We start from the raw sequence: 27,807 nt of genomic DNA, 5'->3' as shown, positions 1-27,807 counted from the left end.
GATAAAGGCGCTGGCCCCTTCAACTCACGTCGCGACATGGAAATCTGGTTCGATTCTCGTTTGACAGTGTGCCGTCAATATCGCAATGCTCCCCGCGATGGGTTCAGTTTCATCGATAAGCTTCGTCCGCTAGTCCTGTGTCACTTGGATATCCATACGCACAATGTCATTGTCGATAAGCAAGGGTCGCTGTGGCTCCTGGACTGGGAGTTTGCAGGTAGATATCCTCCCTATTTCGAGGGGTTGTTCATGATCAACGATCACGACAACCCTGAATTCACAGCGCGTCTCAAAGCCTTGCTGGAGAACCCGGAGCACAAAGACCAGATTGCCAGAATTGAGAGCATTGGGTTTGCCGTTACGACAGGGAGAAAGATTGAACCCAGCAAGGAGGTGTTGTTGGACCGTCAGCAAATTGCTCATATCCATATCGCCATTTGATACAAAGCTTGCAGAGTCCGATGGAAAAGCATGAGTTCGTAATAATACGTATGCTCAAAGACCACAGCTGAGGAACCGTAATATTCAACCGCATGTCCTATATTGGGATGCAAAATTCGCATCTCCGAGCAAATATACAAGGACAGCGTCTCGACGATCTTCGCTCGAATACACGATGGCCACACTCATGACGACGGAGCGATCGTGTACGCCCTCCAAAGCTACGATGCTTAGGTACTCAAGTCTAAACTCCTTTGGTTATTACTCCAGTGTCACCTGCGAATAATCGAATGCAGTCTGTGATCATTCGGGGGTTTATTCACGCTGCTCTGATTCTCCGGGGATTATATCTTCAGCCTTTATTGCGAATTCGGCAAACGCTGAGCGTTCATTGCCATTCGTGTTTCACGTGGCGCCTCTGAGACTCAGATGAGTTTTGACATGGAGGGCATGGAGCGAAACGTGTTTCTGCGCAGAAGCGTCAACTTAACGACCCTACGAATAATACAGCAACGACGAAAATGATGGCGATTCAGCCGCGGCTTGATTGAAGTCTTCCATGGTGGTAATGCTTGTCCAGTATCACCGAAGTGTCTGTGATCACGCAGTGCTTTGGGGGGTATGTTTAAGCTCAACGAAGAAACGACCCCTTCTCTGTGGAACTCTGTGCATTCTGAGGGACTGGATTGCCATTGCTGTCCCATACCACATTTGTAGCATCGACTGCGACATCGACACTGTTCAAGTATCCTTTCTGTTCCAGAAGTTTGAGAACGTGCGCTACCCAATATCTGCAGCCCTGTCCCGAAGCTACGAATTTGTATCGATCATATCCCGCCTCGATGATGCACTCTAGGAATTTTTTCGTGGTCAAGCCATTTGGTCGGAATTCGAAGCATCGCGCGCTGTGCTCCGTGGAAAGGTTACGCTTAGGGGCCAACGTTAGACTCAGTCGGTTGCCATTCCCTAGGCTTGGATCAACTTGGATCGAAGAGTCGTCGGCTGTCGCGAAGAAAGAATACCAGTGGTTCGTTTGTTTATCAGACGGAGGTGCAAAGACATCGCTCGAACCCGTCATTGTGGGAAAATCAGCAATGACAAATAATTGCAAGACCGGAGAATCCGCAAATTGACCGGAAGCGGCAGGGGGATCCCATTCAATCGCGGAAGAACTCATTGCTGTTTCGATTGGGTCGTATAGCTTGTGATGGGGAAAAATTGTGACATGAAATCTTTGGATGCTGCTCAAAATTGCAGTCGTGCAACGAGCACATCGCACCGCTATTTACGTCTGCCAGATGGCAACAGATTAGGTCGATAATGTAGTAGTATAGGCCTTAGAGTAGTTGGTAATTGAATTAAGTCCCCACCGCCGCGTAGAGGAGCCGGCACGGTTATAACAGCTTCTCCAACCGCGCTGTCATGGTTTCGCTGCAGGGAAGAGTCCGGGAAGGAGAAATCAACAGTGAACATGCCGGGTGATGCTATGAGAGCATTCCAAGATTGGTATTGACGGTGGTGGTTAGGGTTGCTGGGATCACCCCTGCCGAGCTGTTCACGTTCGTACACGATCTTGGACATGGGATTGTCAACGATTTAGCCTTTTCCCTCCTTCACCATCGGCGAGTACAGTATCGTCGTGAGACACCAGAGAGAGCAGTGTACGTGTGGTTCCGTTGCCTATCAGATTGGAATGCAGTGTAGTTGCCCAGCGCGTTGCTTACCAAGCGGGCGTTCCCTCTCGACACGAATACATACGCCAACCTGGAAGGACACACTTTGATACGGCTCTGCTAGCGATCTCCACGACGCCATCCCGCACGCTATGTCGTCTGCGGATTCTGCACATCCAATGACCGCCGAAGGTCCACACTGTACACGCGGCGCGCGGACGAGCAGTCCATGCACATATGTACACGTCCTGCACAGCACATAGAACGAAACCTCCAATACCACCGTGACGGCCGGCACAGCGCATCACATCCATTCGACGAAGAGACGAACAAACTAATAGAAATGACCTTCGGCTCCTCCAAATCTATGATCATAACAAGTGGAGGAGGGATTTCCACCCTCAACCCGCGACGATCATATTCCCATCTCTATCACCATGCATGACAGAGAGGTGGAGGAGCGCAAGAAGAGCTGGAGGAGGCGAGGATTCCGAGACCAGTCGTTTGAGACACGTGCTCCGTCATCAGCTGAAAATGGAGATTGATTCGCATGCGCGGCGATCTTACAGCCTCATCTGCATTATCACAAATCTGCGTGTAGATCTGCTTTTCCTACTGTTTTTCTGGAAGGAAATTAGTGGTGTCCACTTTTCCGTCTTTTGTGTTGAGATAGAAGTCTCTCCACTTCTCGTCAGATGTGGTTTTCTTTGTTCCTTGATAATTATGGGAAGCGTGGAACCTCGCCCGAATCACGCTGTTGTGACATGCACGTGTGCGTCATATATGGGGAGCCCTGGTCTCCCGCGGAGATTGCCCACCAGCCCGGAGATAAGGTCGAGGAGGGCAACAGGAATGACACAGTGTCCTGGGAGTATGTGAACTATATACATTCTTTCCAGATCCATCTTTCCCTGGCGAGTAGATCCTGCTTGGACAGATATGAGTATGCTGTAGTAGTGATGTAGACTCGGAATTGCTGGAAAGGACAGCTGGGGGATCGGCCAGGTGCTACTTTGCAAACAGACGGGCGCAAAGGATGGGAAACAAGCTGGAGGATCGGTTGGTCCCTGGCTGAGTTCGCCCGAAATTACACCTTTTTTAATCTCTAGTTTCTCGGAAGCCGAGTCTCGAAGCCGGCGTCGACAGATGACAAAACCCGATGTTGGAGGAGTGTTCATTATGATGTGCGGCGTGGAGGTTGATATATGAACAGACCTTGGATGTCTGCGGTTGGGTTTGCTATTTGTCCGCGTTCGGAACACCGCTTCCGATGTGGTACAATACAGGACATCTCCAACTCGACTTCTATGCCTCCTTCCGATCGACAAGGAGAGTCGCTGTTTCTCAATGGAAACGATTGATGGCGTACAATTCCACGAACAGCAGTAATGAGGAAGATGATACACTCTCGATACAGTGGAGGTAGTCGTGGTGGACCACACCCTGAGTTGATCCGTTGGGCTCTGTGGAGCAAGTCTCGCCCATATCAGTGAGGATCATTTCATGCACGATGAGGTCGATGGAGATCAGCCCTGGGATCGATTTCAAGATGGATTGGAACACTCTGTCTGTCTAGCGTACACGTTTCTTCTTGTGAGGAATTCCGCGATTTATCCACGATATCATCGTACGTACGCAGTGTAGTTCCTCTCGAACATGGAACATCGTCGTGGACCCGTCTGACTCGTTCTTCGCCGTCGATCCGGTGTTTTTTCTACTGTAATAATACAAATAACAAATTCGGTCCAGGACGCACTGGCGCGCGGCGACGACTGCGGCCGGGTCCCCGTTTTCTCCACCGCCCTTCTCTTTCTTCTTCCCCAGCTTTGACAGGACTGGGACGTTTCGTTTTAGTCACTGCGCGTGGTTATCGGTCGAGAATCCCATCCATTCGGCGACTCACCGCAGCGGCGTCACTGATCTGGACATGATTAATCGGGCCATCACTGCCTCCTGCTCCTCTACCCTTTCTTTCGAGGACTGATTCTTATCCTCACTCTCGACAGCACGGCATTTCCTCCTCTCTTCCTCTGGAGACGTGGACGAAAACACTCGATCTCGCGGGATACGCATTACTCCTCCCTCCTCACGATGTCTCCTCCGTCCACCAGCTTCTAGACAGGCTCTCCAGCTCGCCAGGGACTTTCTTCGCAGGCGCAAAAAACGGCACACCCTGCATCGTTATGGCTCAGCCGCCAGCCATCGTCATCATTGCCAGGTAGGTGATTTTGAGCCGCAATACCTTCTTCGCGAGCTTCCGATTTTCGCCGACTATTGCATCGACATTTATTACATCTCCATGCAAGTTGTTGGCGCATTCGGTTCATCGTCCTGAATTTGATCTGCGAATCACGACCATGCCCTGGTCGCTTCACATGTCGTGCGCATTCGACATTCAAGCTGGCCGCCCGAACAAGACATCGCCTTGCTGACATGTTTCGCTCTCTTCCTCCAGACATGGCATGCGACTCGATGCTGCCGATCAATCATGGCATTTGTCGACACCTACACCATACGACCCGCCGCTGACATATGGCGGGTGGAATCAGAGCCGCGCTCTGGGGATGCGCATCGCCAGTCTACTGCATGCCCGCGAACAGGAGGCTGATGCTCCATCGCATCATCACGGAACCACTTCACCACCGCACTCGGGCCATGCAGCCAACACACATCACAGCAACCGGAAGCGGAAACGAAAGCACCGCGTGGTAATACATTCCTCGCCCTTTCTCCGATGTCTCCAGACCGGAGTCGCTATAGCTGCAGGCATGGCACAATACGAGCCTCCCCGAGAGGCGGTCATATCTCCCAGCAATTCTCGGCCGAATCTCACACGATACCGGACCGCTGCTCAGCTCTACTCGGCTACTGCGCGATTCCGCAGTATGGATCCTTCCTCGTTGGCGCCGCACCTGGCATCAATCGCTGAACCGCGGAACGACTTCGCGCATGATCTGGCGCGCAAGAGTTTGCAACACGAACATCGGAGACATCGGCAGGCAAAGATGCGGGTGGATCCCTTCCTGGGTGAATGGATGAACCCGCAATACTTCGAGCACATTACTCCTCCGCCGCCGAGCTGTATGATGCTAGCGACTGCGAAGGTGGAACTGATGCATAATGAGTCGGTGGATGTCTACATCCCTAATGCCCCGACGACGAAGCCTTCACCGGATCTATGGAACGGTACGCAGAATCACTCAGGTGCTAGTCGAGAGAGCCCACTGGACGACTGGTCGTCCATGCATGACGGGTTGACAATGGCCGGTCCATCGCATCGTCGCGACCGGGCTAGCAGCACGAGCAGCGTCGGCAGCAATGACAGTGGATCGGGGAGATCGCCTTTCCGATCAGGACATGTTTTGCAACCTCTCACGTCGACCTTCTCCCATCATAGCCACCACCAGCATCATAGCAATCACCATCACCACGGCCACCACCACGGGAGCCATGTCAACAACTCCAATTCAGATTCCTTCACATACACACCGCCGACACCGAGCTACTCAGTATCGAACTCCGACCACATCCCGAGAGGATACGTTTCGCACGCACGGAATGCTTGTGTAAATGTGGATAGAAATTGGGATAGCAGCCGGCCGCCTTTAGAATGGGGAGATGGTGGAGAACTGGGAGAAGAGTGGTCATCGATGCACCGACGATTTCGAAGGGGTCTGAACAATCTGATGGAGTGGTACAGCCAACACAACGCGGACGATCGTGGAGAAGATGCGTTGGGATTTGATCAAGCAGAGCGAGGAAACGGTGAAGAGGACGAACAGGAGGATTTGGTCTTGATCCTGGTGACGCATGGAGCAGGATGCAATGCGCTCATCGGCGCCCTCACAAATCAGCCCGTTTTACTGGACGTGGGAATGGCCAGCTTGACCATGGCCGTGCGGCGGGAAGAAGCACCCACTCTCCTGCCTCGACGCTCATCCTCAATGAGTATATCTCAAGTGATGAATTCCTCGCACTCCGGCTCGCCAGGGCCTTCTCCCGGCAACTTCAACGAAGGACGGCGTCGCAGCAGCAACTTGGATATTGGCCTCAGCAACATGTACGACATGAAAATCGTCGCGTCGTCGGAGCATCTTCGGGCCGCACCGGATCCGAATAAACAGCATGTCAACGCCTCGAATGCAGCTTCGTCGGCGAATCACTCTCGCGAACATGGGACTCGATCGCGGCGGCATCGAGCAGGTTCCAACAGCGACGCTCGACGGGAATCGTCCACTGATCCGGATCGACACCGCAGTCGTAGTCGAAGTAATACGAGCACTGCGTTGGGGTCGATTCGGCGTCCTAGCCTCCAAAGCGGCATGCCATCCCGGCAACCTTCTCGACAAAATTCCATCTCGGGCTTGAGTCGCGTGGAGAGTTTCACCAATGTTATTCCCGTCTTTAGTACCTCGGTAGGACTCTGGCAGCCTCCGGGATCGGGTTCGGCATCAATGGAATCCTCGGCAAGGAATTCTCCAGCGACGTTCACACTCGGGGATCACTCTCAGCCCCACAGCCCACCACCACCTATCTTCACTCCTCCTCTCGAGGAACAACGCCGTCCCAGCATCCAACACAACATGATGCTCGATTTCGCAAACTCTCCGCCTGACTCTCGAGTCCAATCCCCTCGCATCATGCCGTCACCATCATTGCTCACCGGCGATACCACAGAAGGCGGCCTCAGCCCACACACCCGCCCCAAAGACGAAAATGACGACACCGATGACGACAACAAATCTACTCAACGGGACAGCGTCCTCGGTGCCTCTGAATCCCACGACCATCTTCTAACCATGGCCGCCGCCGGTGTCGCCGTGACCGCCTCTCCACCCAAAGACAGCGCCCCTCCCGCCCAGAGCCTCTCCCCAGCCGAGACCGCGACTCCCTCCAGTGACCCAGACGACCATCTCGCCGAGCCCCCAACCTCCCTCGTCCCACCACCGACGATCCGTCGGGGCCTCAGCCAACGCGGTCTTTGGGGCAGCAGGCCCACCGGCGATGCCATCCCTCATCGCTTCGACCTCAAATCCAAACGCCGCTGGACCTCCGCGACGCAGCCGACAGGGCCCTTGACCCGTGAGGAAATCTCTGAAATCCTCTCCAGCGGCGACGAGAGCAGTCACCGCAGGATCAAGGCTGCAGATAAGAACGCCGCAGGCCTACCGCGGTCTACCTCCACCTCGCAACTTTATTCTTCCTCTCCATCCTCCTCCTCTTCTCTGTCGGCGGCGGAAATTTCCGCCTCATTGCCGTTACCTGTCCCGTTCTCCCTCCCGCCGGCGTTCACGGCTCCCTCTTCGCCGCTCTGCCATGGCCACGATCATGATCGCGTCCCATCGACCCCCGCATCCGAAGTATCAACCCTAGCAGGAGAACAGGGGGCCAAACTCCCCACCCTACCGAATCCTCCCGCCATCGTCCCAAAATTCGCACTGCTACCACCTCCGATCGCGGGTGTTGTGTCGGAATTTGCTACTACTACTACTTCGCCCTCTGGCCCTGACCTCACGCCCGCCGCTTCCGATGCGAGCATGAGTCTCCTCGAGGATGACCATCACAACGAAGGCGAAAAACCCATGATGCAATCTTGTTCAACACCCCCTTCTGCTTCTGCTTCCGATACTACTCCCGCTCCCGCTCCCGCTGCTGCCGCTGCGACGCCCTCGCTGTGGCAGGCTCCCGCAGCGCGACGAAACTCGGGGCTTTCAACCCAGTAACCGCTTTCCACCCGACGACGCGAACACGAGGCGACGAGAAACGGCATTGAAGACGATCCCGGAAGGCGCACATATCATCTTCCTATCGGATATCCTTTGACGAGCCGATGATCTCCACCGCTCCTACTGGGATCTTCCGCCTCATGCTTTCCGCGGGCGTTATTCGATAAAGGGGGGATAAAATGATGGGCTTGTTCCTCCGGGCTCGACGACCTGACGAAGGAGTATTCTCTACGACGACGCGAGTCTTGTTTTTCTTTTTGGCCGTCATGTGTCTCCCCCCGACCCGCCTTCGGCTGTGTAAAATATGGGAATTTTTTGGTCTTATAAAACCCTTCGGCGCTCGCAATATGGAAATTTGGATCTCTTTCAACGTCTGGTCTGGCCTGAGTCATGGGAGCGAATATTATTGTATGTCTTCATAGATTACTTGAGATCATCAGCGATGGGGAGCAGCGGGAGTCGTTCTTCCTCTTCTTCGTGCAACCTTTCTTTCTTCTCGGGTCGTTTTTTCGGTGCTTTTCGCCGCAATGTATTGATAGGTGGACGGCGTTCTTCTTTCACTTTTTTCCTCGTTGAGAATTGATGTTCCACAAATTGAGCAAATTTCGGGACGAAAGGCCATAATTGCCCCCCCCCCTCTCTCTTCACAAGAATACTCAGGGGCTCGATGTCTCGTGGAGAAGAAGATCGCAGCTTCCCTCGGGAGATATGATATTTCCCGGAACCCCCATTGATTAATCTCACGGTTCGTGTGTCGCGGACAAGATACCACCCAGGCAGTTTCAGGACTCCCGTCCGCGTTGAGAGCAGAGTACGCTCGTTGCCATGATCCTCATAGGATTGATTGTTTATAGTAGGGACTCTTTTTTCCATATACAAATCATCATCTCATTCTTCCATCCCTCGATCGCGATCTCGAACTCCGATGGCGTCCCGTCATCATCCTCCGATCATGACGATCCTCCCTTCGACCCTGGGGGCGATGCTCTTCGTCCAGTCCGTCCGCCACCCCCCGCCGGATCCCGCCCTGCCATAGAGAAGATCATGATGTTCGCGGTCGGCCTCTGGAGCAGCGGCTGCCGCCGCGAGGTTGAGGTGCACGATGCGCGCCCACCTCCTCGTGTATTTCCTCATGAGGAACCTCATCCGCTCACCATCCTCCCGGTCTCCGTTCCCCTGCTGGGCCGCGACGCTCCCATCCTTCGCTGCTGCTGCTACGGGCTCGAGAACCGTCTCCACCCGATGCAATCTCTCCTGCACGCCCCCCCAGAAGTTCCGCATGTCCCCGTCGAAGACCGTCCATTGGCCCACGGCCTTCAGACTCGAGAAATACTGCCTCAGCAGCGTCGACAACAGCAGCCCGCCGCTCTCCTCGCCCACGACCATCCTGGTCCGGCCTCCCTTCGAGACGGGCAGAAGGTCCGTATACCCGTCCTTGCCGCGCGCCATATACTCCCTCGTGGCGAGCGTGTACTCCCTGCCTTCGTCCAGCGGTTCGCCCGCGACGTGCATCGCGGTGATGCGGCGCCCGGGCGGCAGGCGGGCGTCGAAGACCAGGCGGATGCCCGCGACCTGCGGGAACCGGCCCTCCTGCGAGGGGTACTGGCCCACGGCGTTCTCGAGCGCGGCTTTCAGATCCTTCCCACGGATCGCGAGCACGACGCAGGGGTCCTCGAACGGGAAGCAGGACATCAGGTCGCGCGCGCGCAGGACCCCCGCCGGGTAGATCTGGTCGCCGCGGATGGTCCCCGCCGCCAGCACCGCGCAGTCCGCCCCGTAGTAGTGCTGCATCAGGTCCGCGATGAAGTTGCCCATGTTGGACTCGCGCGTCCGCACCGTGCTGAAGCGCGCGTCGAGCGGCACGGCGGTGTGGGCGAGGGGCTTGTCGAGCGTGCTGCGGAGGGAGGCCGTCACGGCGGAGATCCGGGAGAGCGCGGCGGCGTCCTCGGGGATGCTGCTGAGGATGTCGCGGCGGGTGATGGTGAAGTCCCATTCGGATGCTGGGTTTTCTATCCGCGGCTTTGTCCCTTGTGGTGGTTGTGGTGGACCCCGACGACGACGGCATTCCAGATACGAGAGCTGTTTGAAGTCCGTCCCCGAGCGGAGGATGTGCGTCCCGTTGACCACGGCGTGGCCATAGAAATGGTCGTGACCGCCCAAGATGAGATCCACCGCCCCGGGAGGTAGATCATTCGCGAGTTGCACGTCATTAGGTTCCCTCTGATGCGTCACGCAGACCACCATCTCCGCGCCCTCGCCCCTCAATTGCTCCGCAAACTGCCTCGCCGTCTCGGCGACATCGAGGAACACCAGGTTCGGCGGCAGGGCATTGATAGTGTCGAGCCAGTCGCGTTCCACGAGGCCGATGACGCCGATGCGGGTCCCGTCGGTGGAGCGGAGCATGATGCTGCGTTGGCATCTCCCGAGAGGCACGTCGGGGCCGTGGGCGGGGTCGAGCACGTTCGCGCAGAGCCAGGGGAATGTGCAGTCGGCGGCGAGGGATTGGAATTGTTCGACGCCGAAGTCGAGCTCGTGGTTGCCGAGGCAGGCGACGGAGGTTTTGATCGCGTTGAGCGGGGTGACCATGTGCTTGCCTTTGGTGACGCTGCTTTCGAGGGAGGGGCTGAAGGCATCGCCGCTGGAGATGGTGATGATTCGTCAGATGGTAGTTCTTTTCTTCCCGTTCGGGGACGACGCGACTGCGTGTCGAGGATGTTCTCACCTGAAGAATGTCAAAACCCCGGGCCCGTCTTGCGCATGGTATTCCTCGACGACCGTCTGGAAGCGTGCTATTCCTCCCACGGGTTCCCGGGAGCCGGGTTCGAGGTGATAGACATCATTGTAGTGGATGAAGCGAAGGTCTGGGGGGCAGGATGTATCTCCGCTGGTATACACGGTGGATTCTGAAGCAGATGAAGAACGACCCGATCAGTTCCAACACTCTCCTACGACCGGTATGGGAATTCTCTTGGGATGGTTTATCACGCACCTCCAGGTTTTGCGCTCATGTCTGCAGCTTAGGGAACGCCTTGTAATTCCCGGGAAATCGGTCTTGGATTCGAGGTGGTGAACCTCGACCCGGGCACTGTTGATATTTCACCTGGGATGGGGATAATTACGACAGTTCAGCGAAGGAATATGGATTGCGCCTCATTTCCATTCCATGTCAGGAAGAATATATGCCTCGCGTTGTTTGCGCTTGAAAATAATTCCGTGGCCGCCTGCATCCTGGTGGGATTGGATGAGATGAGGTGACGTTGGCTGGCGAGGAATCCTTGCTATCTTGGCAAAACGACAACACATGACAAAAACGAGGCAGGCGCGAATGGAACAACGCAAAGAATAACAATTCGTCGAGTCGTCGTAAATCTTCATTATAGCCCATAAAATCTACCGGAGAAAAAAAAATAGCGCATGATTCCCATGACTCTCCCTCCTCAATTCCGTGAAGTCCTCGCGTTGATAGATCATCACCAACCCCCCTCCTCCATCCTCAAATCCAGATCAAAGATCCCCTCCTCCCCCTCCCCAAACACCATCATCGCCGCATCCTCCTCCCCATTCCACAACCCGGCAAACGCACCATTCCTTCCACCGGCACTCGTCAAGTCCATGGCAAAAGGGGATTTGGTCGACGGGCTGTTCCCCATTGCGATCCCGACGCCGTTTCCAATATCAGCCCCGGCAGCAGGCGCAGGGGCGGTGGCCACGGTGGCGTCCTCCAGCCGGAAGAACTCCTCGACCTGATTCTCGAACAGCGCGAGGCTCGTCTCGGGGGAGGTTATCGTCGGGGTCTGTCGCGGCTGCAACAGGGTGTAGGACGGAGCAGCGAGGAAGAAATCGGTCGAGGTCGTGGTCGGACTGACTGTCGACGTCGATGCGGAGCCTGCAGTTGTAGTGGCAGCATCTCTGACGATACTGCTAGGGTCGAACGCGAGATTCCGCTGCGGCTGCTGCGGCTGCTGGAGGGAGAAGAGGTCCTGGCCGATATCCCCGATGGCGTCGAGGCCGAAGGCATAGTTTGGCGTGGACGACGAGGTGGGGTGTAAGCGCGGGTCGAGGAGTTGCTGCTGTTGCTGTTGCTGTTGATGATGGTTCGGTGGCGGGAAATGGAAATAGTGGCCGTCCAGGCCCACGGGCGGGGTGGTAGGTTCGTCCTGCATGCGGAGGATGCTCTCGGCGCGGAGGCTCGCGGCGACGACGGTATCGGCGGGGAGGGCGAGGGGGTCGAAGACAGCGTGCGTGTCGATGGGCAGGCCCGGTGCACCCCCGACCCCGCCGGCGGGGAACGATGAGGGGGAGAGCAGATGGCCGAGTTTGTTCGATCCGGAGCCGAGTTTCCTGGTGACGCGCGCGGCGCGTTCGGGTTCCAATTCGGCGTCGCACCAGCGCCACATGCGCGGGCCGGGGGTGTAGACGCCGTCGACGAGCGCGACGTCGATGTAGTTGCGGTGACATTTGCGATGGGCGCATTTCTGCGGCCCCTGGTAGCCCGAGTTGGTCGAGGAGAGGTCTTCGTAGATCTCTTTGAGGTCGGACCGGCGGAGCTCCAGGGCGCGTTGGTACGGTTTGGCGACTCGATGGGAGTCCCGTGGGGAGGAGGAGAGGTTGATGCCGTTGTGCTTGGCGTCGAGGCCGTTGAGGGATTCGCTGAAGGCTTGGAGTTGCAGGGCGAAGGGGATGCGCAGGCCGAGGTCGCCGTAGGTCTCGAGATCATCGGGGATTCGAGCGCCCTGGCCACCGATTTCCGTGGGGACGAACTGTGAAGGATGTCAGCTGTTGTTTCGATCGCGAGATGCTTTTTCTCTCATCAGAAAACGCCGGTAGAAACTCACGTCCAAACCAGAAGCCTTCTTGAATAAACCCAACCACTCCGGATTGTCCGCCGCGGTCTGATTCCACGAATCGTCCGAATCATAGATGATCCGGCGAGCCTGGGCCTGCAGCATTTCATCCGTGACGGTTTCGCCCTTGGCAGCCATCTGCTTCGCATACCTGCCGAGGTGAATCGTAAGCATTTCCCAACAAGTTGTCCGGGTACCGGATGGCTTCTCGGGCACGCCGTCGCGCAGCAGATTTTCATCATCCGGCAGCGACCGATCGACGACGAGGGGCGTGGTGTTCCACCTCGACGCGCTGAACGGGTTCGGGCTGACCGTCTCCACGCCGATGAGATATGGCGGCATGGCGTTCGAGACCTGCGCCGCGACGGCCGGGTCGAACCCGCGACAGCCCTTCCACTCGGTCATGGTCGCGCCGGCTTTGAAATGCGCGACGAGGTGGTCCGTACGTTCCGACCATGTGGCGAAGCGCTGCGAGCAGAATCCGCAGCGGCTGTTGATCTGATCGGCGGTGGAGCGCCAGGATTGCATCGCGGGACGGAGCTCGCAGCCGTGCATGAGGCGGAGATGTTGACGGAGGTGATCCTTCCTGTAGAAGGTCCGAGAGTCGAGACCCTTCTCATCGCACTGTTTATGGTTGTGTGTTTCGAGATGGTCGGCATCTGGGTTCGGCTCGTCGCAGTATGCACATCGCGGTTCGCCTGTCAGGCTGTTTGTGATGATCGGTCCGTCCGGGACACAGATCCATTTCTCGAGGGACAGGTGGAGAGACTTTTCATGCCGAGTCCAGTCGTATTTCGTTCGGAAAGTGTCCGTGCAGAAAGTACATTGGAATATTCTTTTCTGCACGGCTGAAGTCTTGGACAATGGAGGAGCACGCCGCTTCCGCTGCCGTCCCTTCTTACCGATCAAGCTCGAGCCGAACGATCCAAACGAGCCATGCGTCGATTTCGAGCGAGACGATCCATGAGAGAATGCCGCGCTGGACGCTGACATGGACGATGTCATCCCCGAAGATGTCTCCTGGGAGACAGTGGAGGGGGCATGAAATCGAGAGGGGTTGGAGCCGCTGCTGGAGCCTTGACCGCGTCGACCATGACTCGGCGTCTCCTCTGCTGGCGTCTCCGAGGGTAGATCGGATTGAACGACGGCGTAGACGATATCATTCAGGGCAGCAGGTTCGTTTTCTGGGGGCGAGTTTCTCCATCGTTCAAGCGGGTTGAGCTCGTCCCAAGGTTTGTCTACTGCGATAGGGATGGCGATGGGACTGGTCGTCGGTTGCAGACGTGGCGAGCGGCCGAGCTTTGATTTGTTCTTCTCCGCAATCTTCCGCCGGCGGCGGCCATTGGCGAGGTAATTTGTGATTTGTGTCGGTGTGAGTTGGGTTTCCAATTCCAGTTGAAGCCGCTGCTCCTCGGTGGGATAAGGGTCCGATTTGTGTGTTTCCAGCCAGTTTCGTAAGATCTTGACTGCGAAACGTGGGAATCGGATCCCTTTTCGCTTGGGCGTCTCCGAAATCATAGCCGAAGGGATGGATGACGCAGCGTTCTCGCCCTGCAAATCTTGCTCGGCATCCATCTCAGCAGCGAGGCATGTGTCTTGCCCGACAGCAACATCTTCATAGACCGGGCGGAAAGTGCCGGAGGTCTTGTTTGCGGACGGACTTTCGATATGGAATGGGTGGGAGAGTGCAAGACTGCAATCTTTGGCGAGGATGAAGCAGGATGTGCACTTGGGCTGTCCTCCCTGTGTGTAGCACTGTAATTTATGTGCGCGGCACTGGTCACATGGCCGATCGGGCCAGACATGTTGCGGGATCCACTAATCAAGGCTCAAGTGTCAGGGACGAGAAAGGTGATGATATCGACTAGATCTCGTCTGAATGGCGGCGAACCTACATTTTGAATCTGGTTGTAGTCTGGTTCAGCAACAGGGTCGATTGTGACGTCTTGTGGCGCAGAGGATGGATCCCACTGCGCGATGAAACCATCCTGGCAAAGGCAATCGGAGACGCCTGGGTGTAGCGGGCACGCGAGCATGAGAAGGTCCTCGGAGGTGAGGCCGAGAGGGTCCAGCTGGTCAGCAAAAGTCCCGGCCAATGACAGTGAAGGGATCTCGTTATCGATCTGTGGAGGCGGCGGCGGCGGTGGTAAGACTTCAAGCATGTCCTCGTTTTCGTCCTCCATGATGGTGGTCATGGTGAAGGCTGCTTATCGCCCGTCCGTCTAGACCGGAGCAGCGGATGAATGAGGATGCGCGGCCGTGAGGGAATCAGGTAGTCATAGGGCGTGCAAACACTTCAACTCGAGTGAGAGAGGGAGATGAAGAAGGAAAAGAAAGGGCGTAGAGAAAAATAGACAAGGGACGAGTAGATCTAGAGACTTGGACGTCGGAGTGGATGAGTAACCACCAGCCTACACCTGTTTCTCAATGGGTAGGTCCTACCCAGCCGGCATGAACTGCCGCGATAAGAAAAGCCGGTCTGGGGTCGTAGAAGACTATGGGGTTTCTTTCTCCTACCTTCCAGAGCCTCTCCTCTCGGAATGGAAGAAGAAGAAAGGCAGCTCCAGCCAAGGCGCATACAACAACAATAACAAGAGCGAGGTCTCTGGCGTCGAGTCATACTCTCCAGCTTGCACATAGTCCTCAATGGAACCACCTACTGTAATGTGCGCGCTTTGCCCTGCAGACGATACGAGGGGAGGTGTAGTGAACTTGTCCAGTACAGGACAGGACAAAAACCAGCACGCCCTACGATAGACATGTGGAGTCCGCGCGCGTGAGCCCTAGAAAAGAAAGAACCGAACACCATTCGCCCGCCGGCCCGCGCGGATGGCTATATACACACACACACACCTGCTTCAGTTGGGAGGGAGCCGGCCCCGGAGCTGTGCCCGTTATGTCAGCAGCGGCCGGTTCCGTCGGAGTTTGACGGCGGCCGATAACGGAATTGGTGTGATACAGCACGCAGGTATCTATCTCCTTGGTCATGATAAGCATTGTGTGTCCCGCGATGAGAGGCGCGAGGAGATGGACGGTCGATATGCTCCGAGGTCTTCCACGTTCCCACGAGTCATGGTGGGAATTTGAGCGGACTGAGGAGGTGCTCCCCAGGTGGTCATCGGCCGGGATTTCGCTCGTGGCTGCTTCGAGTCACCCTCTCTTTCATAGGACGCAGGGTCAGATATACTGTGTCGTCAAAAAGCATCGGCACCTCCCCTGAGCACTGATGGCCTTCGCTGCTCGATGCCTGTCAGAGGCTGTCGAAGCATGATAGCATCGACCTTTACGAGTTCGTTCCGCCTAGTTTCGTCAGGGGAGGGAGGGAAATCTCCGCGATTCAGAGGACGTTGCCGTCGATTTCAAGGTCTATCCGATTTCTAACCACATCATCGTCACATCCGTAAATCGGTCATCTCATCATCATGCGTCGTCGGCCAGATATCCATCCGCAGGGGAAAAATCAGGCAATGCAGCAAATATCATCCGTTGTCACCTCCGTTCCTCGAACGCCGAAATTTCATCACCGCTGCTGCCACTGCAACACCCACGGCGCCTTCCCGTGTCCATGTCCATTGTGGCCATACTGCACCCCGAACCCATCACCCGCCGCACCACCCATTCCCATCGCCGCAGAAGGACTCCAGCCGGCCCGGAGGCCCAACTTCGCCATCCCCTCCCCGAGCCCATCGTAGACGCCGCCGGAGAAGCTCCGCACGACGTAGACGCCGGCCTCCTTGAACGCCTCGCCGACGCGCCCGTCGTGCATGGCGCAGACGTTGCCCGCGAGGACCAGGGCCTGGCGGCCCAGGGCGTCCGCGGACGTCATGCCGTAGGCGAGCGCGCGGTCGCTGAGTTTGTGCTTCCGGTCCAGGGCGTAGGCTTCGCGGAGGAGGTGCTGGATGTATGGCAGCAGGAAGGAGGCGAGCAGGAAGAGGGAGTAGGTCAGTGTGGCGATGAGGCGGTGGAGGAGGGGTTGATGTTGTTGTTGTCGGTGGTGGTGCGGGGCTTGAGGGTTGAGCGAGGAGGTTGTTGAGAGGTGGGCTGTGGCCGCGGAGGAGGAGGAGGAGGAGGAGGTGATGGTGGTGTTCCCTTTTGTTGAGAGGGGGAGTTTGAGGGTGCCCGGGAGTGCTTCGCGGAGACTGAGTTCCTCGTCGGCGGACAACTCGCTGGGTAAGCCCCGGAGCATACAGGAGACGCCCGCGACGTATTGCTGTCGGATGAGGTTGGCGGCCGGTTGCGGTAGGGCGGCTTCTTGCGAGGCGAGGGAGAGCATGGAGAATCCCGCTTCGGCGTATCGCCATTGCACGCCGCTGCGGGCTTCTTCGGCCGGCACGCCCTCAGAGCTCGCAGGCCGGCTCGGCATGGTGTTGATGGGGACGTATGTCGAGGTCGATGGGGGATAGAAGTTGCCGATTTCGTCGTCGGAGGTGGCGGCGCTGGAGGAGCCGGAGCGGTAGGCCGGTGGAGGAGTGTTGTGGATATTCTCCGTCGCTGTGGAGCAACTTGACATGCGAGAGTGACAGGCCGAGTTCGGCGACGGCGAAGGTGAGGATGCTTGGAAGGCGGGCTCGGTATATGTTCGTCTGAGGGAGCGGAGACGCGGCATTCGCTTTTGTAGCAGAGAGGGGAGCATGGTGTAGAGTAGGACGGTTGACGATGGGGCCCCTGAGGATTCCTGTCCTACGGAAAGATGATCCTCATCATGTGGCCACGATGGTTTCCATTTAGGGTCCATGATGCGTTCTCTATCTGTTGGAAGCTTTTGAGGTCGCTTCGGCTGGGACCAATGTTCGAGAGATGGGCCACTCGATCAATTCCGTAACGGGGCGTGAGACTGGCGGCGCGTGGAGTCGGTTGTCGCTGCTGCGCAAATTTCACCAAACAGAGTCGTTCACGATGGTCTCGTGAGGTATTCAGCTGACATGTTCCATGAATTCCACAGACATCACGTTGAGGGAGGACAAGGAGGATCGTCCGACGAGGGACATGCGGAGGAGAAAGGTAGAGGAGAGAGTCATCTGAGGCTATTTTGGCGGTGGCCCATCCATCTCTTTCACATGTTTGCATGTGAAATTTGTCCCCGCTAGTGCAGTGTAGTGTAGATCTTTCATCGCTGTCAATTTTACGTGCGAGATTTGAAGCCCGAGAGGGGCTGGCTGGCCCGGCTGCTCATTACTACGCCCGATATTTCAATTCGTTTTGATGGGGTCCACGGGTGGATTTGATGGAAATGTTGGAACGTCGGGGTGCATGCATTGCAGGTGGGGGGTTTCTTTCGCCCAGCTGCCGCCAAACTTGTCCACATGTCCATCCACGCACGTGTTCGTCTCTGGTGCAGCCGTGAAGAAGAGAGCCAGCCACCAAGCCATCAATGGAGATGATACAGTAATATAGGACTCGTTCTCCCAACCCGACGAACTTCATAGAATGAATGGTCAACATCTCACCAAATCGCGTGCGTATATTCTCATCGCTTCTCGTCCCATCTCCCTTCCAACTCATCCCTCTTGCACAGAAGTGAAGGAGGAGCCGTCTGGCGAGGAAAGGTTTCCGGACCCCGCCCTCCTCCGAGGAACACCGACCCAGCACGACATTTCGGCTGTCGGCTTCTCTTCTCTTCTCTTCTCTTCTCGCATCTGCCGGCGAAAAAGCGGGACGCTCCCCGAGACCACGCGCGAGATTTGTCAAGCGCGGCCGCGATGGGCATTCTTTGGCAGGTGGGTGTCGACCACAGGTCCACCTCACTCTTGTACTCCACGAGCATGTTGGGATATTCTCGTTCAGCGGCGGAGATCGCGTGGTCATCAGGAGTTCAGTTGATCGTCAAGCGGTGAAAGACTACAACAAATCCAACCACGTCGTGATCACAACCTTGGAGGTGCAACACCGATAGAAATTGATGGGTTAAACCCGGAAAACGCCAGCGCACCCGTAGGCCTCAGTCCACCGATGGCAACAATGTCGGGAGCATATCTGAGACATTGCCGTGACGAGGATTGGCGTTTCCACATCATATAGATTTGTTTCCCAATCCTCCTTCCTGCTCATCGATTGTATGCGTGCACCAAACCAGAGCCGAGAGAGCGCGTACGCATATGTGGTCGAATCTGCACCCCGACACGCACCTTCCTGCTGCATATGTCCTGCACTCATCATGCACGCAAATGGCCGATCCAGGCCTCGATCGCATCTCTACTCCACCAAATTCACGGCTGCCGCCAGCGCGGGGCGGAGAGGCGTCTCGAGGGCGTCGGGCTTGCCCTTAAGTCTGGGTCTCAGCCAATTTCTCCGCGTGTTAGCCTCCGCGTCCAGTGGGACTGTTAGTATAGTCATCGTGCGGAATGTTGTTGGATGAGGTTCTTGGGAGATGGATGTATTCAGGTGTCCATTGTGCCGTTCAAAGAGAGGACTTTTTTTGTTCTACGAGAGGTGAAATTATGAATTACTGGGTGGGAGAATAGACGGGTGCCAGAGCTAAAGGTCGGCCTCTGGGTGAGGTTCCTCTCTCTGCCAACCACGATGGCGTCGCAGGTGAGGAAAGGAATGCGATGCGCTTCGACCGCCACGATTCCCAGGTCTCTGTGCACGACGGAAATACGTGACGATGACAACGACGATGGTGGAGAGAACAGACCTCGACGGACGCGGCCGAAACTGGGAAAGAATGATGCGCTGCGCTGTATGTATGTATGTATGTATCGATCAGTCGATATTGTATGCGTGTACAGTGTGCAGTGTCCAGTGTGAGTCAAGTCTTTCTGAACCTAGCGATTCTGCAGTCTCACATCCTACCTAGGTACCGTCCATCCGAACCATTGATGAAGCCGTTGGTTATCTTTTTTTTCCCCTTCAAAGCCTTTTGTGGCTGGGACCCGTCGTTCTCTGCCCCTAAGGCTAAACATATAACCCCCGTACGCCACCGAGATATAGAGAGATCTCCGTGGCGCTTTTCCAACACTAGGTCCTGCAGTCATTGTCTTGTACCTGCTTTTTGGTGCGGTCGTCATTGTGGAGTCTGTTGTTCGGGGAGTGTGAGCTCGTGACTCTTGCGGTCGCGGATATCATCCATCAGACAACTTTTGGGCATGATCTAGCGGTACTCCGTGCCTTCTGCATCGGTATTGGTGGTGGAGCTACTTCGGACTTTTTTGCCTCTCGGCGATCGACCTGCCGCCTGTCGAACTTTCCCGCCGCAGGTCATCGCTCCCACCTTCCTTATCAATCTCACATCGCTCATTTCACAGCACCTGTGACGACAAGAACGACGACCTTTCAACGACCACGGCCATCTCCAATCATCATCTCCATCTGACCTGGAAACACACAAACATCCTCATCTAACCTCCCGTCTCTCGATCTACTCCTCCGCCTCCACCCTCTCCATCGCCACCCTCGCGCCCGGGGTGAGCGGACACGCGCACAGTCCTGCACCATGGGGCGATCACGACATCTCACGACCAGCAGCATGTCACGCCGAAGAACACCTCAGCTCCAGCCATCCCCCTTCTTCTTCCTCCTCCTCCTCCTATCCGCCTCCACCGTCTCCGCCCAAGACACCACCCTCGCCTCCGACGGCGCCGCCTACCCGACCGGGACCTGGGCCGGCAGCTACCAGAGCTACTACTTCGTCAGCATCGCGCTGGTGCTCTGCGCGCTGGGCTTGGCGCTGTACTTCTACATCAAACGCAAGAAGCAGAACATCCTGACCAACCGCTACCACGGCGGGGTCGTCCCCGCCGGCCACGGCCCCGCCCGCATGGTCGACGGCCAACAACAAGCACCCTGGGACGGCGCACACACCCGCCGCCGCTACTGGCAGGGTCGCTGGCGGATGGACAACGGTGCTGGCCAGAGGAATATGGAGGAAGGGCTGAATGAGCACGGAGAGGCCCCGCCGCCTTATATTCCCAAAACGCAGCAGGGTGGCGTGTCGGAGACGACGGCGGCGGCGACACCGGCGACGACGACGACGCAGCAGGGCCCGGCGATTCCATTGCAGACGCTCTCGAGGGATCACGCGGGCCTGAAACCGCCGGACTACTCACCCGCGACGGCGAATGTGAACGGCGGCGGCAGACCCGTGGAGAGCAGCGTGCGGTTCGCGTGACGATGCTTCGTTTCTGCTTTTTTTTAACTTTTCTTCTCCTCTCGAGTCCCGAAGAGATATGGATTGCGGAATCGAGTGCCTCCGGACTATTCCTTCCTCTGATCACGGCCGCCGGAGGAAGTCGTGATGTGGCTTTTTCTTTGCTTTGGGGTTCAATCAACCGCAGGGATGGGTTTCAGCGAGCGATGGCGTTGATGTTTTGGTTTTTGGTTTTTGGTTTCTTTCATCCAGTCTCCTCTTTCCCTAAAGGCAGGGAGGAACGGGGATCTGGCATCTTGGCACGCGGGGAGATGTTCTGTTCCACCTTCTCTCTCGGAGGAAGTACTTCTGCTACTGCTACTACTACTACATATCGGATCGACCTGTATGAATCAATCCTCACGTCGTTTGAATTCGGCAGTGTTGGCGTGACGGTCTCATCACGGATCCTGGTCAAACCACCACATCCTCACCGCTGGCCGCTGTTGGCATTCATTCAATGAGCGGGACGACTTCCCACTGCCACTAGTAGGTAAATCACCGCTTTTCACCGCGAGCATGTGACAACAAGACGAAATACATATTTAAAGAAAAATATTAAAAAAAAAAAGAAGTCCACAGCCAGCAAGCAGCCTGTCATCATCTATACATGCCGAGATGCGAAGGGTTGTAGGTGGGTGTGGGTGTGTGAACATGCGATCGGTGATCTCCCCGCCGGCGCGCGCGCCCAAAGAAACTCAAACCTCGGGCCGCCGCCGCCGTGCATCGTGGTCGTCGTGGAGGAAGTGGACCATGGGCGATGATGAGATCACAATTACACGATCATGTCTATTGCTACTGATGGAGAGGAGGAGGTTCTCCGACTTTGTACTCTCTGGATTTCCTCTGGTCGTTTGTTATTGCCGTTTGCAATTCATCATTGATCATTGAACTGTTGCTTGGAGATGTGCGGGCGAGCGAGTGAGAAAGGAAGCCGGGCAAAGGCCGCAATACACACGGTGAGAGAGAAAGAGGAAGCCGCGCAATAGCGGGTTTTATTTTAATTGGGAAAGATTGAAGCCGGTGTCGTCATCGCCTCGTCTGCCCATCAATATATGCACATGCAATAGAATAGTTCGTCAACCGCTTAGCTAGAGTACTGTCCATAGGTATATACCCACGAGCTACTCATCTCAACTCGCGCGCGGTGTTCTACATAACTAGCAGATCCCAATCCTCGAAACCACGCTTCCCTCCCTCCACGTCTCTTGTGCGCGCGCGACCTCGTCCCATCCTCGCAGTATCTCTCTCACGTCGAATCCCACTCCCGCCTCATCCTCGTCCTCCCTCGCGCGAGAAGAAATCCCAGAAGAAAAATGGCGGACTGCGGCATCGGTTTCTTCCCCATCTGCATCCAGTGCGGGACTAACGTAAGCCGATCTCTCCCAATCTTTGGGAGTTCTCTCTCTCTCTCTCGCACGGACGAGCCTAGCTGATCCTCTCTTTCTCTCTCTGCCTTAGCAAAACCCCTGCCACGTCAAGATCGTCGGACCGACGCTGGGGTTCGTCGTCGGTGTCTGTTTGGCGGTGAGTCGCGTTCTCGATCACTCCTCCTCCTGATGGAACGGAGTTTCCTATCCGGGGAATGCGTTGCTTCTATATGCGCGGACGAAGGCCGGACCAGGAAGAGAAGAGAAGCGAGGCATTGGGGAAAACAAACGATACAGGGAAGGATCTCCGCTTTTGCTGACGGTGTGGATTGCACAGGTTGTCTGTTGGCCCGCGGCGTTGTTGTGCGGATGTTGTGCGACCGAGGCGGGAAAGAAGTGAGTTTCCTCTCGTTTGCCTCCTGGTTTCTCTGCTCGCTCGCTTGTCTTGATTGCGCCGACATCTGGAGGATTTGCACGGAATGACAATGGAATTGTGGTTGCTGACGGTCATATGCTTTCCAGGACTCTGGGCTTTCCGGCAGATTCGTCGGGGGCAATCAGTGATGCGATACCCTTTTAGCACTGTCTTGATGTCTGCACAGGGACAACTAAGATGAGGAGGAGGAGAAGGTTTGGCTGGTTGCGAGAAGGGACGAACCGAGGAGGCGCGCTCGAGGAGGATTAATGGTTTTTTGCGTGGTCAAGAGAGGATCTGCAGGCATTGATTGACGCCGCCCAGAGAAGGGAGAATCTTGGTAATGATACACATTGAATGAGGGGAGGAAATCGATACATCCTGGTAATAATACAAACTAATCGATGAACGAATGGAGGGCGTCTTCACGACCATGAGAGGTGTCCTGTTTGCCAATTTCCGTCGCTGACAAGCTGGTCGCACGCCCTTCCCCTAGAACATCCGGATAGGCATACATACAGGTGGGCGCAAAGGTGAAACGCGCATCAGGCTGGTACAAGCAAGTGAAGAACAAAAGCGAGGACCCTACTAGCAATTTGGCTCCATTCACTTGCTCGCTCATGTCTCTAACAATTCCTATCGAAATGGGTGGAAAAACTCCCGTCACAACACAAGTTTCCCACCCAACAAGCTTAAGGTGATTTGCCCAGTGTCTGACATCCTCACCGGATCACCTCTTCCATACTAGAACACATTCATTCATACACGCAAACATCGACTATTCCACAACCCTCACAAATCAACGAAGCGTACATTCACAACAGCCTATACAGCTCATCACATACCCGGGCATATCCGCACCTCGTGAGCTGCAACGAGTTACATCGATCCATCCTCTGGCATCGCTACTCACTTTCAACCTCGATATGGGACATTAACCATCGAAAACCGAATAGAACATGTCAGAAGACCCGCCGACGACCGACAGCACCAGTGAATGGCAGTTCACGCCTCTGGTCCATGAAGAAGGTCTTTCTGCGATCGAGGACTTCTTTTCATCGCCGCCGCTGTTGTTGCCATCGCCCCATTCACTACCCACGGTTGGCCGGGTCGACACTCACACTGAGATTGAACATCAGCGTGGGAACCACAATCGGCTTGAAACCAACACTCAGCATGACACTGAAGACCATATCGAGGTCGATCAGGCTGATGATGTGATGGGAGCAGAGACCTCGATCTGGATGTCGTCGATTGCCCATCATGGCGGCGGAAACAATGGCGATCACCTCGCTTCTGATGACGAAGACGCACACGATACCGACACTCGCATTGAGGTCGATCCGGTTGGTGAAGTGATCACTTCAGAGGCCCCGGCTCGGAAATCACCATATGCCGATGATGGCGGAAGACCCGATAGCGATGAACTTGTTCCCGATATTGAAAACGCGCGTGACACTGACAACGACATCGAGATTGATCAGGCTGATAATGTGATCACAGTAGAGGCCGTGTTCGGGACATCATCAGCCGCGGATGACGAGGAAAAGCATAACAGCAATGATCTCGCTTCTGATGACGAAGACGCGCTGGAGTCAGCGGTCATATCACCTTCGAATGAGACAGTCAACGAATCTACTGAATTGCCGACTACTCTGCAGAGTTTGAGTAGTCGACACTCGTCTATCGTGAACGATGATCACCACATGAATGACAACACACAGGAGAAGAACGCCGATTTCCACTTCAGCACTCCTCTGCCGACTGATCGCACAGACCAAGGCACTGACAACCCAGAAACACCACCGTCTTCTGCAGAATCTCAACCACGAGCAGCCAAGAGAATGAAGATGACGCGACGTTCGGGCATGAATGAATCGATCTACTGGCCAATGTCGTCACCAGCATCGAAGCAAATCCGGAGACGCTCATCCTTGACGACGATATCCGGGTTTGATTGTCAACTCACAATGCAAGAATTGCTCAAAAGCGAATCTGCCGACAATTTTGCGATCAAGGACAAGAAGGACCTAGAAGAGACGAGTCCACTCCCATCGCACACAACCGGGCCCGTCGATGTCCTTCAATCGCCGAAGTCTCGTCCACGACACGACAGCGTTGCCCAAGTCGATGATTCAGACACGACCATGACCTCACAAGTCGTTGCAGACCAGACAACCGACGGCGCATCACCGGAACCTCTCAGAGATCCAACAACATCTCCGCTCCCAACCGCTTCCTCTATTCAAGCTCCTGCTCCACCACCGCCGTCCAAGAACGGCACTCCTCTCCCTCGGGAACTTCCCTCGTCTCAAAGGGGGTCGTCATCCAATGAGGCCCGCTGGAAGCGTGAACTCACTAATTTGGTCGGACAGCGTCCTCCGCATCGCCGCCGGACCCGCTCTTCGATCCAGCAGAGTGCTCCGGATGTCGTGGGAGCCGTGAAGCGGAGAAGGAAGGCGAAGCGATGAGAAGATGATACCGTGGACGAAAAGGGGGGAAGGTGGAAGGACGGGGACATTTCTCACAAGTTCGAACCAATGAGGAGGATTTATCTGTGCTGATGGAAAGTACTATGCTCAAAGGCGATGGGAATGATCGATTGCTTCCTGAGAGCTGTTCCCACCACCAACCGTGGAGAACCGCCTACTATGTTGGTGAATGGCTAGGATCACCAACAGGAGAACACGAGATCAGATAGCTTTTCTTCTGAAGAATTCCCGCAACCAATTATGATTTATCATCTTTGCTTTCCTTCAAAAAATTCTAGAACACGAGGGTATCTCTCTCTCTCTGTCTCCTTCTCACCTTTGTCCAAAACACACACGCACACACTAGCGATCTTCCTCCTCCCAGATCTTCCCTCCTTCTCCAAACAATTCCCCCACAAACAAAACTCCATACACAAAGTTTTGCTCGTTCTTTCTCTCTCCCCCCATCTGTCTCTTTGCCAAAAGCTACCACACATCCCCCCTCGAAACCCCCTCAACCCTTCATCCCCCTCCACAGATGCACCGCATTGGCCGCCAGCCCGACCACGCCGGCGACCCTCCACCGATCATCCCTCCAGGCGCCCTCCGCGATCCACTCCCTCCGGTTCGGGCGCAGGGGATCCCAGACGTCGACGGCGTCGCAGAGGAGCATCGCCGCCAGCAGGAGCACCCCGCGCAGGAGGGCGTCGAGCAGGTCGATGACGGCGGGCAGGCCGCCGGCGTAGCGCTCGGCGAGGAACAGCTTCGTCGCGAGGCTGAGGTAGGCCTTCCGGGAGCTAGCGTCGAGATTGCCGGGGGAGTGTTGCATGAAACGGTCGAGTTCGGAGAACGACGGGGGGGCAGGAGCGACATCGCCGGAAGCGGCGGCGGCAGCAGCAGCAGCAGCAGAGGCGACATCCGCTTCGTCCTCCTCTCCCTCCTCCTCCTCCTCGGGCCGAGGATACGCCGGCTTCGCGGGCGGGCATCTCAAGCCCTTCAGGATCCCCCACCGGAGACTCTCCAGCCAGCCCGTGCGCGGGTGACGGAGTTGGAGCTGGACGTCCGCGTCGCGGACCGCGCGGAGGAATATCTCCATGCTCTGCGGCCCCGGGCCGCCGCCGCCGCCGCTGCTGAAGAGCGCCGTGCGGGCTTTCTCGTGCGTGGCGGGCGACGACCCTTCGGCTTCGAAGGCGGAGCCGATGCTGGGGTGGTGCAGGAGGCGGGTGTAGAAGGCCGGGGTGAGGATTTTGATCGTGAGGGTGTGGTCCAGGACGTGGGCGCGGGAGGGTTTGGGTTGGTTGTTGTTGGCGTTGTTGTTGTTGTGGCGGGATTTATTGTTGCTGGGGGAAGAGGAGGAGGAAGAAGAGGAGAGGGAGGTGGAGTATGTCGGGCTGTAGAGGACGATCTCGCGGTGGGCGTTGTGCGCGGGCTCGTAGATGACGCGGAGCGGTTCGCGGGAGGTCTCGACGGTGTGGATCAGGAAGGCGCGGAAGAATTCTTCCAGATCCCATTCTTCGTCTGTGTAGGGTCGCCCGATGCTGCTGCTGGTGACTTCCGGTCGGTAGAAGATTTCGAGTTTCCGTCGGAAGAAGAGCTTCTGCGCTTCCCAGAGGATTCGGGGGAGTGTGGCCAGACCGACCCACCACCATGTCGCGATGAACCGGGACAGTTGGAGGGCGGTTATGGTGGTCGGTTCGAGGGGCGCGTCGGTGGAGAAGACGCGGGCGATGATCTTCGGGTGGTTTTCGGAGGATTTCAGCACGATCGTATTGTCGATTTGGACGCGGCCGGTGCGTTCGAGGGATGCTAGAGGGTCGACGGCGCGGAGGGAGTAGGAGCCGTTGCGGCTGTTGAAGGGTGATACATGGAAGTCCTTGGACCAGCTGTTGGTGAAGACGACCGTCTTGGTTGAGGATTGGTCGCCCTTTGTTTCCCCCACGTCGAAGTCATCGAGAGCTGCTGCTCCTCGTCCGGCCTTCAGAAGATACATACGTCGCTCGTCAAACGTGTTGTTCACCTCCAGAACCATATATTTGAGGTTGGTGTCTTCGTCGTAAAGGTACCAGAACGAGACGGGGTTAAAGCTGTAGCCCAAGAACCGCGGTGCCGTAACCAGATATGCAAATTCATAGTCCCGTTCATCGACTCCCTGCGTTTGCAAATATTGTTTCAGCTTCTCTCCTAGAGTCTGCTGGGAAGTGCTTCGATCGAGATAGTCCGCCGAGCGAATGTCAAACCACGCCGGGCTAGGACTGTCCACCGACAATACATTTCCAATGCGGCCCTTGATTCCAATTGGAATTCCGACATATAAATAGGAATACGAGAAGGAATGTTTTTTGGGAAACATCCGTGAATGGGCTGTTCGGCTGCGGATGAGCAAAGGCGGCAGAATCGACTCATCAATTTTCTGCTCCACCAAATGCAGGCTCCTCGTCTCCTGCGAGCTCAACTGCTGTCCGCGCACCACACCGACACCGGCCAAGATACAGCATACTCCCAGCAGGGTCCCGAGGCGGAAATATGTCTGCAAGGCATCAGCGTCCAATTTCAGCGCGATGGAATCTCGGAAGGCTCCCGGTGCGACGAATGTCCAACTTCCCGTGATGAAGCTGTAGACGCTATGTAAGACGAGGAATAGTGTCAAGTCTTGTATGACGCTGGCATCCCCGAGATAACCGCGTAGTAACCAGGCCGGCTGGAACAAGAGGACCCTTGCAGCGAAGGTCTTGTGAGGCGGTG

At 56.1% G+C, this 27,807-nt stretch overlaps 11 protein-coding genes across 11 annotated transcripts in view; 5 read left to right on the top strand and 6 right to left on the bottom strand.

Moving 5' to 3' along the window:
* The window catches only part of K489DRAFT_391068 (kinase-like protein), a gene marked incomplete at both ends in the record, with an annotated part of 926 nt that extends 485 nt beyond the window's left edge, over nucleotides 1-441 (top strand). Inside the window, one exon of the mRNA XM_033606655.1 lies at nucleotides 8-441. Within this exon, the coding sequence (XP_033455685.1) occupies nucleotides 8-441 (434 nt within the window). The remainder of the gene's footprint in view (nucleotides 1-7) is intronic.
* A 152-nt stretch (nucleotides 442-593) lies between these two features.
* On the bottom strand, nucleotides 594-2,083 carry K489DRAFT_384565 (uncharacterized protein). The gene has a single exon (XM_033605887.1). The coding sequence runs from the start codon at nucleotides 1,616-1,618 to the stop codon at nucleotides 1,073-1,075; it is 546 nt and encodes a 181-aa protein (XP_033455684.1). The 5' UTR covers nucleotides 1,619-2,083; the 3' UTR covers nucleotides 594-1,072.
* Nucleotides 2,084-4,297: 2,214 nt separating this feature from the next.
* On the top strand, nucleotides 4,298-7,837 carry K489DRAFT_413477 (uncharacterized protein; the record flags this gene model as incomplete). Its single annotated transcript, XM_033608045.1, has 2 exons — nucleotides 4,298-4,332; nucleotides 4,570-7,837. The coding sequence occupies 2 exons, from the start codon at nucleotides 4,298-4,300 to the stop codon at nucleotides 7,835-7,837; spliced, it is 3,303 nt and encodes a 1,100-aa protein (XP_033455683.1).
* Nucleotides 7,838-8,652: 815 nt separating this feature from the next.
* K489DRAFT_384563 (5'-nucleotidase) lies at nucleotides 8,653-11,068 on the bottom strand. Its single transcript, XM_033605886.1, has 3 exons — nucleotides 10,830-11,068; nucleotides 10,563-10,743; nucleotides 8,653-10,478 (listed from the first exon to the last, which is right to left on the bottom strand). Exons 1-3 carry the CDS (start codon nucleotides 10,846-10,848, stop codon nucleotides 8,780-8,782), a joined length of 1,899 nt encoding a protein of 632 aa, XP_033455682.1. The 5' UTR covers nucleotides 10,849-11,068; the 3' UTR covers nucleotides 8,653-8,779.
* Nucleotides 11,069-11,195: 127 nt separating this feature from the next.
* Nucleotides 11,196-14,502, bottom strand: K489DRAFT_384561 (uncharacterized protein). Its single transcript, XM_033605885.1, has 2 exons — nucleotides 12,676-14,502; nucleotides 11,196-12,600 (listed from the first exon to the last, which is right to left on the bottom strand). Exons 1-2 carry the CDS (start codon nucleotides 14,257-14,259, stop codon nucleotides 11,311-11,313), a joined length of 2,874 nt encoding a protein of 957 aa, XP_033455681.1. The 5' UTR covers nucleotides 14,260-14,502; the 3' UTR covers nucleotides 11,196-11,310.
* Nucleotides 14,503-14,967: 465 nt separating this feature from the next.
* Nucleotides 14,968-15,496, bottom strand: K489DRAFT_87286 (uncharacterized protein). The gene has a single exon (XM_033608995.1). It carries the CDS (start codon nucleotides 15,320-15,322, stop codon nucleotides 15,056-15,058), a length of 267 nt encoding a protein of 88 aa, XP_033455680.1. The 5' UTR covers nucleotides 15,323-15,496; the 3' UTR covers nucleotides 14,968-15,055.
* Nucleotides 15,497-16,204: 708 nt separating this feature from the next.
* K489DRAFT_327123 (uncharacterized protein) lies at nucleotides 16,205-17,419 on the bottom strand (the record flags this gene model as incomplete). The annotated part of the gene is made up of 1 exon (XM_033601960.1): nucleotides 16,205-17,419. The coding sequence occupies one exon, from the start codon at nucleotides 17,417-17,419 to the stop codon at nucleotides 16,205-16,207; it is 1,215 nt and encodes a 404-aa protein (XP_033455679.1).
* A 2,730-nt stretch (nucleotides 17,420-20,149) lies between these two features.
* Nucleotides 20,150-20,791, top strand: K489DRAFT_413474 (uncharacterized protein; the record flags this gene model as incomplete). The annotated part of the gene is made up of 1 exon (XM_033608044.1): nucleotides 20,150-20,791. One exon carries the CDS (start codon nucleotides 20,150-20,152, stop codon nucleotides 20,789-20,791), a length of 642 nt encoding a protein of 213 aa, XP_033455678.1.
* Nucleotides 20,792-22,073: 1,282 nt separating this feature from the next.
* K489DRAFT_384557 (uncharacterized protein) lies at nucleotides 22,074-23,010 on the top strand. Its single transcript, XM_033605884.1, has 4 exons — nucleotides 22,074-22,179; nucleotides 22,271-22,336; nucleotides 22,517-22,575; nucleotides 22,702-23,010. The coding sequence occupies exons 1-4, from the start codon at nucleotides 22,126-22,128 to the stop codon at nucleotides 22,757-22,759; spliced, it is 237 nt and encodes a 78-aa protein (XP_033455677.1). The 5' UTR covers nucleotides 22,074-22,125; the 3' UTR covers nucleotides 22,760-23,010.
* A 543-nt stretch (nucleotides 23,011-23,553) lies between these two features.
* On the top strand, nucleotides 23,554-25,065 carry K489DRAFT_413473 (uncharacterized protein; the record flags this gene model as incomplete). The annotated part of the gene is made up of 1 exon (XM_033608043.1): nucleotides 23,554-25,065. One exon carries the CDS (start codon nucleotides 23,554-23,556, stop codon nucleotides 25,063-25,065), a length of 1,512 nt encoding a protein of 503 aa, XP_033455676.1.
* A 694-nt stretch (nucleotides 25,066-25,759) lies between these two features.
* On the bottom strand, nucleotides 25,760-27,433 carry K489DRAFT_300485 (uncharacterized protein; the record flags this gene model as incomplete). The annotated part of the gene is made up of 1 exon (XM_033600403.1): nucleotides 25,760-27,433. A coding segment is annotated over one exon (1,674 nt), but the record flags the coding sequence as incomplete, so codon positions are not given.
* Between the last annotated feature and the right edge of the window lie 374 nt (nucleotides 27,434-27,807).

The sequence above is a fragment of the Dissoconium aciculare genome (assembly GCF_010015565.1).
Source record: "Dissoconium aciculare CBS 342.82 unplaced genomic scaffold K489scaffold_16, whole genome shotgun sequence".
Classification (NCBI taxonomy): Eukaryota; Fungi; Ascomycota; class Dothideomycetes; order Mycosphaerellales; family Dissoconiaceae; genus Dissoconium; species Dissoconium aciculare.
This window is presented reverse-complemented; position numbering and strand designations above follow the sequence as displayed.

Bases quoted from the DNA above. Each gene is read 5' to 3' on its own strand.
- K489DRAFT_384557 (XM_033605884.1), top strand. From the start codon at position 22,126: ATGGCGGACTGCGGCATCGGTTTCTTCCCCATCTGCATCCAGTGCGGG. The intron at 22,180-22,270 runs GTAAGCCGATCT...TCTCTGCCTTAG, and splicing joins GCATCCAGTGCGGGACTAAC to CAAAACCCCTGCCACGTCAA. The intron at 22,576-22,701 runs GTGAGTTTCCTC...TATGCTTTCCAG, and splicing joins GCGACCGAGGCGGGAAAGAA to GACTCTGGGCTTTCCGGCAG.
- K489DRAFT_384563 (XM_033605886.1), bottom strand. The intron at 10,479-10,562 runs GTGAGAACATCC...CACCATCTCCAG, and splicing joins GGGGTTTTGACATTCTTCAG to CGGCGATGCCTTCAGCCCCT.
- K489DRAFT_87286 (XM_033608995.1), bottom strand. From the start codon at position 15,322: ATGTGCAAGCTGGAGAGTATGACTCGACGCCAGAGACCTCGCTCTTGT.
- K489DRAFT_384565 (XM_033605887.1), bottom strand. From the start codon at position 1,618: ATGAGTTCTTCCGCGATTGAATGGGATCCCCCTGCCGCTTCCGGTCAA.
- K489DRAFT_384561 (XM_033605885.1), bottom strand. From the start codon at position 14,259: ATGGATGCCGAGCAAGATTTGCAGGGCGAGAACGCTGCGTCATCCATC. The intron at 12,601-12,675 runs GTGAGTTTCTAC...CATCCTTCACAG, and splicing joins AGAAGGCTTCTGGTTTGGAC to TTCGTCCCCACGGAAATCGG.